Below are 13,753 nucleotides of genomic sequence, written 5' to 3'. Positions count from 1 at the left end.
ATATATATATATATATATATATATATATATATATATATATATATATATATATAAGCTTGTAATCGGGTAATTTAGTAATTAGCTTTCAGATACAAAATAGCATTTACTGTAGTTTGAAAGTTTAACCTCAGTATGTACAAAGAACTGTACAATTGTCGAACCGGAGATGTCAACAAACAAGCTCTCACTAGTTACCGTCTTTTAATTTAAATTTCAAAATTCATAAAATGTACTATTTTAGAGAATATAATGAAGGCGCAGAACGTGGGGACTATGGGCATTCTGTCAGAGGTAAGTTTGTAAGATATTTACCAAATTAGCATTAGTTAAGCTCCTTTCTGCAGATCTAAATTTACTTTACTACTTACTTGTACTTCGTACTGACACTGTGTTACTGTACTGTTGTACTGTAGTACTAGTACGGTAGTACCACTGTGTAGTGGCACTTTAGTGTCTTAGTTAGTACTTATTTTTATTTTTTTAAGCCGCCGCTAACGCTGGTCTCATGTACTTAGCAGCCATGCCATGCTATTAGACTACTACTACAGTAATACTAGTAGTACTATTAATTACTACTAGGTCGTAACTTGAGCTAAGTGTTACCTAAAATAATTATTTTTGACAGAGAGAGCGTTTGAAAGCATTGAAGAACTAAGCACAAATCTAGATGGGAGCCCATCAGGTCTGGCAAGTGGAGGGGACTCGAAGCATTACTTGAGGAAGTCTGTACACCCCAGGATACTGACTTGGGAGGATGGAAACATTGAGGAGCCTCGACACACGGAGGCAGCAACTCAGCTTAAAAACACATTGTTTGCTTCAGTTAGGTTACTTCCTTTTTCCTTGGTTACTATTATAACAATGCACATTGTGGGGTTGAATTTTAGAGTCTAAAGTTCAGTTGAATGGTTTGTAGAACTTCCTTGATTGAACTTAGCACTGATGAAAACCTGACTGAAGTTAAGGAAAGTATAAGTATACCATACTTTCGTATGTGGATGTTAAAGAAATGGATGAACTCAGCTTAATATACCCTTTGAGTGCTCTACAATATTACATTATTACCCATCTGATTACGGATGGAATATTCAATTGGAAATATTCGACTAACAACCATTTTAACAATTTATTAATAAAGTAATCCTTTATTTAACTAGATCTGCATCATTTAAAAACAAAATATTCTGTGTACATTACCAACACCAAGAGAAACTTTTGGCATACCTTTCAGATGTCAGCCCCACCAGGACCTCTGCCAAGTCCAGGAGAGGCTGCGACCCTTCTAAAGAACCAGGTGGTATACACAGCCCAGCTGGAGGCCGAGGCTCGTTATGTCAAGGTGTGCTGTGTTTACCTGTAGCATTCTGTATTTACACTCAAACGCACTTGTATGTATTTATTATGTTAGAGTTAGATCTTGGAACTTTTGTCTGTTTTTGGATTTTAAAAGTTCAAATAAATCAAAGGATAACATGATGTATAAAATCAACAACTATAACAAAGGGAAAGTTAGTATTTTTATTTCTATTATTAGTGACATTGTTATTACTTTAAATCTACTTATTTATTGTACTGAAATGTGCCATGCAGTCATGCACCATTTTTATGTCTAACTTGAATGAAAATCTAGGAGGAAATGGCTGTCATCAGAATGAAGCTGGCTGAGGTTTTAGAAGAGAACCGACAGTTACACAATGAACTCAAGACAACAGTGGTCCACGACATCCTTAAAGATGGAGGGGAGATAATTGATGTAAAGAATCTCTGTTTCATCACGTTGGATTTTCTGCTTTGTCCATTGGTTTTATTGTCATCAGCATCTAAATACTTTAATTAACATTTGAATCTGATCTTTACCACTGAAAACTTTAATTAATATCTGAATCTGTTCTTTACATCTGAAAACTTTAATTAATATCTGAATATCTGAATCTTTCAGGTTATGGGTAACTTGGACCAAACATTTGAATCTTCAGCCTCTGCCATGACACGACATGACTTCAAGCGCTGGCAAGTTGAACTGGTCAGTTCTTTTCTTCTGTGTTCTCTACTTAAATCTGGATATAGTGTCTCTTGTAATACAATTATCTAGCCAGTTTTCTCTACTTGAATCTGGACATAGTGTCTTGTAATAAAATTATCTAGCCAGTTTTCTCTACTTAAATCTGGACAGAGTGTCTCATGTAATAAAATTATCTGGACAGTTTTCTGTAAGACTGATTTCTGTAGGGAACAAATATTTGAAGGAATAATATAAAAAAACCAATGTAAGAATCTATGACCAAATTTTCCAGGAAAGATTGAGTCAACTCCACGCTGCCAAATGTGAACGTTTAGAGACCCAGTTGGATTTCTCCAAGTGAGTTATTACATCATTGGTTTCTTGCGCTCAACATTTTTTAGGTATTCATCACAGATCTGATTAAAGCCCTAATCTTGTCCCCCACAGATTAAAGCCCTAATCTTGTCCCCCACAGATTAAAGCCCTAATCTTGTCTCTTACAGATCTGAGGTAGAGAAGCTGGGCCAGATGGTGGCAGAGCTTAAGGCCCAGCTCAGGGTCCAGGAGTCCATCCCCACCCACGAGAACGGCTTCTCCCCCCTGACTTTCCTGTCTGAGACAGAGAGAAACGTCACCCACAGGACCATAGAACATTTGAGCAAGTAGGACATTCTTGGTACTGTAGGACATCTCTTGGTACTGTAGGACATCTCTTGGTACTGTAGGACATCTCTTGGTACTGTAGGACATCTCTTGGTACTGTAGGACATCTCTTGGTACTGTAGGACATTCTTGGTACTGTAGGACATCTCTTGGTACTGTAGGACATCTCTTGGTACTGTAGGACATCTCTTGGTACTGTAGGACATTCTTGGTACTGTAGGACATCTCTTGGTACTGTAGGACATCTCTTGGTACTGTAGGACATTCTTGGTACTGTAGGACATTACTGTAGGACATTCTTGGTACTGTAGGACATCTCTTGGTACTGTAGGACATCTCTTGGTACTGTAGGACATCTCTTGGTACTGTAGGACATTACTGTAGGACATTCTTGGTACTGTAGGACATCTCTTGGTACTGTAGGACATCTCTTGGTACTGTAGGACATCTCTTGGTACTGTAGGACATCTCTTGGTACTGTAGGACATCTCTTGGTACTGTAGGACATTCTTGGTACTGTAGGACATTCTTGGTACTGTAGGACATCTCTTGGTACTGTAGGACATTCTTGGTACTGTAGGACATCTCTTGGTACTGTAGGACATCTCTTGGTACTGTAGGACATCTCTTGGTACTGTAGGACATCTCTTGGTACTGTAGGACATCTCTTGGTACTGTAGGACATTCTTGGTACTGTAGGACATTCTTGGTACTGTAGGACATGTATAGTTGCTACATCTGATAGGACCATAGAAGATTGAACTGTTTGTCTTCAAATTTCCTTCACAGGGAGAGAGATGAACTGATGGATCATGTGACCTCCCTTAAAGGTCAGTTGAAGGTCATGTCGCAGCGAGAAGAGGAGGCCTATCAGCAGATGAAGAAAGGAATACAGCTGGTAGAGCAAGCACAGCTGGAGCAGACACAGGTGGGTGGGATGTCTGTTGTCCAGTGTCACAAATTGTCAAGTGTGTTGGTCAAATTGTCAAGTGTGTTGTCCAAAGTATCAAGTGTGTTGTCTAAAGTATCAAGTGTGTTGTCTAAAGTGTCAAGTGTGTTGTCTAAAGTATCAAGTGTGTTGTCCAAAGTGTCAAGTGTGTTGTCTAAAGTATCAAGTGTGTTGTCTAAAGTGTCAAGTGTGTTGTCCAAAGTATCAAGTGTGTTGTCTAAAGTGTCAAGTGTGTTGTCTAAAGTATCAAGTGTGTTGTCCAAAGTGTCAAGTGTGTTGTCCAAAGTATCAAGTGTGTTGTCTAAAGTGTCAAGTGTGTTGTCCAAAGTGTCAAGTGTGTTGTCCAAAGTGTCAAGTGTGTTGGTCAAAGTGTCAAGTGTGTTGTCCAAAGTGTCAAGTGTGTTGTCCAAAGTGTCAAGTGTGTTGTCCAAAGTGTCAAGTGTGTTGTCCAAAGTGTCAAGTGTGTTGTCCAAAGTGTCAAGTGTGTTGTCCAAAGTGTCAAGTGTGTTGTCCAAAGTGTCAAGTGTGTTGTCCAAAGTGTCAAGTGTGTTGGTCAAAGTGTCAAGTGTGTTGTCCAAAGTGTCAAGTGTGTTGTCCAAAGTGTCAAGTGTGTTGTCTAAAGTGTCAAGTGTGCTTTCCCCAGGCTCTGGTCCAGAAAGAACAAGTGTCTGATGAGCTGAAGAGAACGAGGGAGAGACTTGACAATTACATCAGGGAATCCCAGACGTTAATTAGGGCAGAGAGGGAGACGGCGCGGCGAGAAAATCAAACTCTGGTGGAAGATCTCAACAGCAAGGTGGGCTCGTTTGACCTGTCTATTTGTGTTGACTCAGCTAAGGGTGGTACAAATTTGACCTGTCTATTTGTGTTGACTCAGCTAAGGGTGGTACAAATTTGACCTGTCTATTTGTGTTGACTCAGCTAAGGGTGGTACAAATTTGACCTGTCTATTTGTGTTGAATCAGCTAAGGGTGGTACAAATTTGACCTGTCTATTTGTGTTGACTCACAAATTTGTCTTACAGCTTCAGGAGCTGGGACAACACTACTCCCTGCTGCAGGCCAAGTATGAGAAGGAGGTCAGGGAGAAGGCTGGTCTCAGCAGTGAGCTGAGTGAGCTCAAGTCACAACTGCGCACCTGTGACAGGGAGGTGACCGTGGTAAGTACACCTGTGACAGGGAGGGGACTGTGGTAAGTACACCTGTGACAGGGAGGGGACTGTGGTAAGTACACCTGTGACAGGGAGGGGACTGTGGTAAGTACACCTGTGACAGGGAGGGGACTGTGGTAAGTACACCTGTGACAGGGAGGGGACTGTGGTAAGCACACCTGTGACAGGGAGGTGACAGTGGTAAGTACACCTGTGACAGGGAGGGGACTGGTAAGTACACCTATGACAGTGAAAGTACACAGTTAATTATCTTGAATAAGTTTGTCAGTCAGTCAGCCATAGTTGAGCCATGATTTTGTCCACATCAGACAGCAGAGAGCTACAGGACTGAGACGACCAATGCCTCGCTACAGCGCAACTCTGCCCTGTATGAGTCCAACAGATTGAGGTGTGAGCTGGAGACAGCAAGACATGAATACGAGCAGGTGAGATACACGATGTAGGACACCATGTTTTCTTCTGGTGATTGTTGGCATGAATTAAAGTTTGAAGGATGATTGGTAATAAAACACTTTTCATTATAGTTATGGTTTATTTACTTTCTCGTATATACGAAGTATAGAGAAAGTATTGTTTTACATCTCACTGATACGGAAAAACATAATTTTGCAATCTTGTCCGTATGTCTGTCTGTCTGTCTGTCTGTCTGTGTGTGTGTAAACACGATAACTTGAGTAACGTTACAGTAAGGTTGATGAAATTTCATATATAAGTATTTTATCAAAATCGTAGATCCGTATTAACTTTTGAGCGATTTCCAATAACCGGAAGTGGTACTTTTCCTACTTTGAAATTTTCAAAAGCCTATAACTTGAGTACCATTTCAGATAGATAAACGAAATTTCACATTTAAGTAAAAGATCTAATTCTCTACCTTCTGTTAAATTTTGAGTCATTTCCGTTGAACGGAAGTAGTGATTTACGCTACTTCCGATTTCTCAAAAAACTAATGTAAATTACTAATAATATGCACTTTTTTATTTAGTGTTCACTTGGTGTGCAATTCTTTTGTCTACGAGATTTTATTCTATTTTTAAAACTTTAAGTATTTAAAATGGATTAAAAATCATGTCTATAGCCCGAGTTCCCATTCCCTGTTATTTTATATAAAAATATTCGAGAAAGTTTAGGGGAGATCACTCCCGGTTTATTTTTTCTTGGTTTTATGTGTGGATATCCCAACAGTTGGACCATTTTAGGGAAAGTGTTGTCTCCGTTATTGTGTGCCCTCTGTCAGATGTGAGTTGTCTCCCCTCTGTCAGATGTGAGTTGTCTCCCCTCTGTCAGATGTGAGTTGTCTCCTCTCTGTCAGATGTGAGTTGTCTCCTCTCTGTCAGATGTGAGTTGTCTCCCCTCTGTCAGATGTGAGTTGTCTCCCCTCTGTCAGATGTGAGTTGTCTCCCCTCTGTCAGATGTGAGTTGTCTCCCTTATTGTGTGCCCTCTGTCAGGTGTGAGTTTTCTCCCCTCTGTCAGATGTGAGTTGTCTCCTCTCTGTCAGATGTGAGTTGTCTCCTCTCTGTCAGATGTGAGTTGTCTCCCTTATTGTGTGCCCTCTGTCAGATGTGAGTTGTCTCCCCTCTGTCAGATGTGAGTTGTCTCCCCTCTGTCAGATGTGAGTTGTCTCCCCTCTGTCAGATGTGAGTTGTCTCCCCTCTGTCAGATGTGAGTTGTCTCCCCTCTGTCAGATGTGAGTTGTCTCCTCTCTGTCAGATGTGAGTTGTCTCCCCTCTGTCAGATGTGAGTTGTCTCCCTTATTGTGTGCCCTCTGTCAGATGTGAGTTGTCTCCCTTATTGTCTCCCCTCTGTCAGGTGTGAGTTGTCTCCTCTCTGTCAGATGTGAGTTGTCTCCTCTCTGTCAGATGTGAGTTGTCTCCCCTCTGTCAGATGTGAGTTGTCTCCCTTATTGTGTGCCCTCTGTCAGATGTGAGTTGTCTCCCCTCTGTCAGATGTGAGTTGTCTCCCCTCTGTCAGATGTGAGTTGTCTCCTCTCTGTCAGATGTGAGTTGTCTCCTCTCTGTCAGATGTGAGTTGTCTCCCCTCTGTCAGATGTGAGTTGTCTCCCTTATTGTGTGCCCTCTGTCAGATGTGAGTTGTCTCCCCTCTGTCAGATGTGAGTTGTCTCCCTTATTGTGTGCCCTCTGTCAGATGTGAGTTGTCTCCCCTCTGTCAGATGTGAGTTGTCTCCCCTCTGTCAGATGTGAGTTGTCTCCCCTCTGTCAGATGTGAGTTGTCTCCCCTCTGTCAGATGTGAGTTGTCTCCTCTCTGTCAGATGTGAGTTGTCTCCCTTATTGTGTGCCCTCTGTCAGATGTGAGTTGTCTCCCCTCTGTCAGATGTGAGTTGTCTCCCCTCTGTCAGATGTGAGTTGTCTCCTCTCTGTCAGATGTGAGTTGTCTCCCCTCTGTCAGATGTGAGTTGTCTCCCCTCTGTCAGATGTGAGTTGTCTCCCCTCTGTCAGATGTGAGTTGTCTCCTCTCTGTCAGATGTGAGTTGTCTCCCCTCTGTCAGATGTGAGTTGTCTCCTCTCTGTCAGATGTGAGTTGTCTCCCCTCTGTCAGATGTGAGTTGTCTCCCCTCTGTCAGATGTGAGTTGTCTCCCTTATTGTGTGCCCTCTGTCAGATGTGAGTTGTCTCCCCTCTGTCAGATGTGAGTTGTCTCCCCTCTGTCAGATGTGAGTTGTCTCCTCTCTGTCAGATGTGAGTTGTCTCCTCTCTGTCAGATGTGAGTTGTCTCCCCTCTGTCAGATGTGAGTTGTCTCCCTTATTGTGTGCCCTCTGTCAGATGTGAGTTGTCTCCCCTCTGTCAGATGTGAGTTGTCTCCCTTATTGTGTGCCCTCTGTCAGATGTGAGTTGTCTCCCCTCTGTCAGATGTGAGTTGTCTCCCCTCTGTCAGATGTGAGTTGTCTCCCCTCTGTCAGATGTGAGTTGTCTCCCCTCTGTCAGATGTGAGTTGTCTCCTCTCTGTCAGATGTGAGTTGTCTCCCTTATTGTGTGCCCTCTGTCAGATGTGAGTTGTCTCCCCTCTGTCAGATGTGAGTTGTCTCCCCTCTGTCAGATGTGAGTTGTCTCCTCTCTGTCAGATGTGAGTTGTCTCCCCTCTGTCAGATGTGAGTTGTCTCCCCTCTGTCAGATGTGAGTTGTCTCCCCTCTGTCAGATGTGAGTTGTCTCCTCTCTGTCAGATGTGAGTTGTCTCCCCTCTGTCAGATGTGAGTTGTCTCCTCTCTGTCAGATGTGAGTTGTCTCCCCTCTGTCAGATGTGAGTTGTCTCCCTTATTGTGTGCCCTCTGTCAGATGTGAGTTGTCTCCCCTCTGTCAGATGTGAGTTGTCTCCTCTCTGTCAGATGTGAGTTGTCTCCCCTCTGTCAGATGTGAGTTGTCTCCCCTCTGTCAGATGTGAGTTGTCTCCCTTATTGTGTGCCCTCTGTCAGATGTGAGTTGTCTCCCCTCTGTCAGATGTGAGTTGTCTCCCCTCTGTCAGATGTGAGTTGTCTCCCCTCTGTCAGGTGTGAGTTGTCTCCCTTAATGTGTGCTGATGTGAGTTGTCTCCCCCTAGGAAATGAGCCGCAGCAAGATTGAGGTGGATGACCTGAGGCAGAGGTTGACCAAGGCTGAGAGAGAGTTGATCAACTCCAAGGAGGAGTGCATTCACATGACATCCAACATCCAGGCTTTAGAGAGGGAGGTACGTTGTTGGGGGAGGGAGGTGGGTTGTTGGGGGAGGGAGGGAGGTGGGTTGTTGGGGGAGGGAGGTGGGTTGTTAGGGGAGGGAGGAGGGTTGTTGGGGGTGGGTGGGAGGGAGGGAGGTGGGTTGTTGGGGGAGGGAGGGAGGTGGGTTGTTGGGGGAAGGTTGTGGGGGGTGGGAGGGAGGTGGGTTGTTGGGGGAGGGAGGTGGGTTGTTAGGGGAGGGAGGGAGGTGGGTTGTTGGGGAAGGGTGGGAGGGAGGTGGGTTGTTGGGGGAGGGAGGTGGGTTGTTGGGGGAGGGAGGTGGGTTGTTGGGGGAGGGAGGTGGGTTGTTGGGGGAGGGAGGTGGGTTGTTGGGGGTGGGTGGGAGGGAGGGAGGTGGGTTGTTGGGGGAGGGAGGTGGGTTTTGGGGGGGGGGGTTGGGGGAGGTGGGTTGTGGGGAGAGGGAGGTGGGTTGCTGCACATGGTTTTATTGAAATACACAATTTATAATGTCATTATATTTAAAATACCGATACATTTTGATTGGTTGTCTCTCTGATACCTGTAGCTCCACCTAGCCAAGATGGCTAGGGACACAATAGAGAGGTCACGCTTGGATGACCTGAGGTTGATACAGAAACAGGCCCAGGACAGGGAACAGGAGGTCACCATGAGGATGGAGGAGGCTGAGGACAGACACAGTGAGTTTTTGTTTGACCCAGGGGCAACCGTGTCCCAGGTGGTTTAACATTGTGACAGGTGGTGACTTTTGGTATGACCATGAAACCATGTGACAGTTGGTTTAACCATGTGACATTGGTTTAACCATGTGACAGTTGGTTTAACCATGTGACAGTTGGTTTAACCATGTGACAGTTGGTTTAACAATGTGACATTGGTTTAACCATGTGACAGTTGGTTTAACCACGTGACAGTTGGTTTAACCACGTGACAGTTGATTTAACCATGTGACAGTTGGTTTAACAATGTGACAGTTGGTTTAACCATGTGACAGTTGGTTTAACCATGTGACAGTTGGTTTAACCATGTGACAGTTGGTTTAACAATGTGACAGTTGGTTTAACAATGTGACAGTTGGTTTAACCATGTGACAGTTGGTTTAACCATGTGACAGTTTGTTCAACTGTTGAACAGACCAGGCCAGCCATGAGATGGACACCATGCTGATGAAACAAAGCAAGCTGATCCTCAAGCTGCGGGAGGAGTGCAAGAAGCAGGGCCAGCACCTGGAGAAGACAGTCAAGAAATACAGGTACACGTTTGCATACAGGTACACGTTTGCATACAGGTACACGTTTGCATACAGGTACACGTTTGCTTACAGGTACAGGTGTGCTTGGGTCGGCTGCTGGGGTCAGGTAGTGGGCCAGTTGACAAGTGGCATGTGACCCACATGTTGACAGATGTCATGTTGATAATGTCATGTCACCTCCATGTTGATAATGTCATGTGATCTTCATGTTGATAAATGTCATGTGACCTCCATGTTGATGAATGTCATGTGACCTCCATGTTGATGTGTCATATTACCTCCATTTTGATAAATGTCATGTGACCTCCATGTAAATAGATGTCATGTGACCTCCATGTTGATGTGTCATTTGACCTCCATGTTGATAAATGTCATGTGACCTCCATGTTGATAAATGTAATATGACCTCCATGTTGATAAATGTCATGTGACCATGTTGATGTGTCATATGACCTCCACGTTGATGAATGTCATGTGACCTCCATGTTGATGTGTCATATGACCTTCACATTGATAAATGTCATGTCGCCTCGATGTTGACGTGTCATATGACCTCCATGTTGATAAATGTCATGTGACTTCCATGTAAATAGATGTCATGTGACTTTCATGTTGATTATGTCATGTGACCTCCATGCTGTGTCATATGACCTCCATGTTGACAAATGTCATGTGACCTCCATGTTGATAAATGTCATATGACCTCCATGTTGATAAATGTCATGTCACCTCGATGTTGATGTGTCATATGACCTCCATGTTGATAAATGTCATGTCACCTCCATGTTGATAAATGTCATGTCACCTCCATGTAAACAGATGTCATGTGACCTCCATGTTGACAGGTCAGAGAATGGGAAGCTGCAACAGACCAACACAGAGCTGACCAAACGCCTAGAACGCTTGAGCCAGCGCCTGACAGAGCTGGAGGACCAGACAGACCAACACACCAGGGTCCACGACAAGATGAGGGAACGTCTCAAGGTCATGGACGAACAGGGACAGAACCAGGCAGTTCAGGCTAGTCCTACATGAACATCTAACCCAGCTCAATGTCTGTCTGTCCCCAGCTCTAATGTCTGTCTAATTGAGTCCCCAGCTCTAATGTCTGTTTAATTGTGTCCCCAGCTCTAATGTCTGTCTGTCCCCAGCTCTAATGTCTGTCTAATTGTGTCCCCAGCTCTAATGTCTGTTTAATTGTGTCCCCAGCTCTAATGTCTGTCTGTCCCCAGCTCTAATGTCTGTCTAATCGTGTCCCCAGCTCTAATGTCTGTCTGTCCCCAGCTCTAATGTCTGTCTAATCGTGTCCCCAGCTCTAATGTCTGTCTAATCGTGTCCCCAGCTCTAATGTCTGTCTAATCGTGTCCCCAGCTCTAATGTCTGTCTAATCGTGTCCCCAGCTCTAATGTCTGTCTAATTGTGTCCCCAGCTCTAATGTCTGTCTGTCCCCAGCTCTAATGTCTGTCTAATTGTGTCCCCAGCTCTAATGTCTGTCTAATCTTGTCCCCAGCTCTAATGTCTGTCTAATCATGTCCCCAGTGCTAATGTCTGTCTAATCGTGTCCCCAGCTTGTTGAAGCTCTAACCAAGTTCAGCCAAGTGACAAGAGATCGCCAGCTTTTGGCCAGAGAAGTTGAATTTCTGCGCTCACAGCTGCACCGAGCCAATCAGGTTTCTCCAGATATACTACGCCTCAACTCCTCCTCTAAGGCGTTAGTGGATGACATTCTTAACACTATGACCAAGGATGAGCGGGACGGAACCATTTCTCTCATTCCACAACTTCGCTTTGAGAGAAGTGATCCTCCAGAAAAAATTTCTGTGGAAGATTTACGTCCTGAATAACACCTTCCACCTCAGACCATACTCAGTCATTCAAGATTGTAAGGAAAATGTTATCAAAGTGTAATGAAAATGTTTTGAACATGTCATGAAAATGTTATGGAAGTGTAAGGAAAATGTTATGAACGTGTAAGGGAAATGTTATGAACGTGTAAGGGAAATTTTATGAACGTGTAAGGAAAATGTTATGAACGTGTAAGGAAAATGTGATGAAAGTGTAAGGAATATGGAACTATCTATTGCAGTTGAAGAAACTTGTTGATTGGGGCCCAATAGATTGTGAATGTTTGATTGGTGGCCATGGAGTTTGTAACCCTGGTATTCTTTGTTTGAGTTGATCCATTGATGACATCCATTCTACAGCTAGGATGGCATACAGCACATCAATATTAGGACATCGACCACTTTTACCTGGCCACCCTTAGCCTCACCTGGCCACCCTTAGCCTCACCTGGCCACCCTTAGCCTCACCTGGCCACCCTTAGCCTCACCTGGCCACCCTTAGCCTCACCTGGCCACCCTTAGCCTCACCTGGCCACCCTTAGCCTAACCTGAAGTGGCCAGATACAATTATCTGCCCCGGCAGCATGACTCCTCCTGTCAATGATAGCAATTACACCCCTGTGATACAGTACATGGGATAACAGTTTTATGAAGTTGCTGTCCAACCATTTTATCCTGAGTTGTATGATTGCTGAACCACAGATCTAACCTAGACTGACCACTCAACTAAGATTACAGTTAACCCTCCGCAGTCCTCTGGTTGCCTTAACTATGTATATAACTTCTATTTATGTGTTGTAGTGGAAGCCTCATTGAGAATTTGAAGATACAAGCGAAGCAGGAATTAGGAATCTTTATGGTTGTTTTTTTTTTCTTCAGTACAAGCAACATAATTAATGAAATCCAAAACAAATCAAATGCCTCTGCCATTGAATCGGGCTTTTTTTCCCCACGTTTTCTTTAACTTGCTTTCGCGTCTGTTTGTTTGTCTTTCCATCAAATCTTGCGATCGAAATTTCGGGCACTTCCCAGTTAGCTAGCGCGCTGAAATTTTCAGGGAAGCTTTGTTTCCGATGACAATACAATATTCAATTATTATTATTACTAAATTGATCCATGGAAAAATTTTATTGATCATTTTAGACTCTTATTGATTTGTACAAAAAAGGGACATAACCTAGTAATTGTAATTTGATAAAAACAAGGTTCGGTACTTTCCCTCTTCTGAAATCTACTTTTTAGTTCAATCAGAAAACGTGGGTTTTTTTTTTTTAAATTTAATGATAATTATTGCCTAATAAAGTGACATTGAAACAGAAAGTAGCTCCAGTGACTGTGCTGAATTTTTTTGTAGCATTTAAAATACATTTTTTTTAATAGAAATAGCAGTAGCAGTAGTGTGGTGTCTTAGTTTTTCACGGATTAGTGTAATTTTTATTTATTATTCTATTTTACCTCATACATAATAAACTCAGACCAATTTTGTGTATAATGCTTTTTTTTTAAACACAAGTCGCTATTTTTAAATAATCCTTTTTTAAAAAGTGGCGTGGTTGAAAATGTGTCGTCTTTTTGCCAACCGTAGGGGAAGTAAAAAGTGTTCATGGTTAAAGAACCTGGCCATGTCTTACCTGTCTACTAAGGGCCACAACTTTAGCTGACAATATTGTGTTAGTGTAAATGTATGTATTATTAATCTCCTATGTAGAAAGAAAAATCTATTCCGCAACATTCCTCACAAGGAACCTGCTCATGTGTAGAATAGATTTAGCAGCAATCAATCATCCCTGAACTGAGTTCTTCATTAGTTTGTGATCTTTGTTTGACATCCTCAGAAGTCTAGACATCTCATTTCCAGGGTCTTGATTCTTCTGTTTAGGTCTGCATTGAGGGTCCATGAAAGACATGACCAGTGACCACAAGAGTTGAACTTTTGTGTTAGAGGTATTTTTGTCAAATACATTTAGTATGCAATGTGCTGAAGATGACTTGTACAAAGTTTTTTTTTTTTTTACACAATTATTGTCCATGTAGTCTTTACTTTAATGTTCTATCAGTCTTGTGTTCTGACAGTGTTAGGATCCGGGTATGTTTGTTGTGTCTTCTTATGTTGAAACCCTAATGCAAGCTCTGATAAAATGATATGCCACATGGAGTCGTACAGACAAGGGTAGAGACAGGGGCAA

General features: G+C 43.1%; 1 protein-coding gene across 1 annotated transcript; it reads left to right on the top strand.

The window, feature by feature from the left end:
• Positions 1 to 127: 127 nt before the first annotated feature.
• LOC131941232 (serologically defined colon cancer antigen 8 homolog) lies at positions 128 to 13,052 on the top strand. Its single transcript, XM_059300333.1, has 16 exons — positions 128 to 291; positions 626 to 822; positions 1,232 to 1,339; positions 1,631 to 1,753; positions 1,940 to 2,023; positions 2,295 to 2,359; positions 2,506 to 2,664; positions 3,455 to 3,593; positions 4,258 to 4,410; positions 4,639 to 4,773; positions 5,094 to 5,210; positions 8,341 to 8,469; positions 9,019 to 9,151; positions 9,606 to 9,723; positions 10,569 to 10,743; positions 11,292 to 13,052. Exons 1-16 carry the CDS (start codon positions 228 to 230, stop codon positions 11,565 to 11,567), a joined length of 2,175 nt encoding a protein of 724 aa, XP_059156316.1. The 5' UTR covers positions 128 to 227; the 3' UTR covers positions 11,568 to 13,052.
• Positions 13,053 to 13,753: the final 701 nt, after the last annotated feature.

Source organism: Physella acuta, unplaced genomic scaffold (genome assembly GCF_028476545.2).
Source record: "Physella acuta isolate Inbredline_101_S28 unplaced genomic scaffold, ASM2847654v3 ptg000353l, whole genome shotgun sequence".
NCBI lineage: Eukaryota > Metazoa > Mollusca > Gastropoda > Physidae > Physella > Physella acuta.
This window is presented reverse-complemented; position numbering and strand designations above follow the sequence as displayed.

What these genes read in the sequence shown, in the direction of transcription:
- LOC131941232 (XM_059300333.1), top strand. Translation starts at nt 228, where the DNA reads ATGTACTATTTTAGAGAATATAATGAAGGCGCAGAACGTGGGGACTAT. An exon ending in ACCATAGAACATTTGAGCAA is followed by an intron (nt 2,665 to 3,454) that starts GTAGGACATTCT and finishes TTTCCTTCACAG; the next exon opens with GGAGAGAGATGAACTGATGG. An exon ending in TGGAAGATCTCAACAGCAAG is followed by an intron (nt 4,411 to 4,638) that starts GTGGGCTCGTTT and finishes TTTGTCTTACAG; the next exon opens with CTTCAGGAGCTGGGACAACA.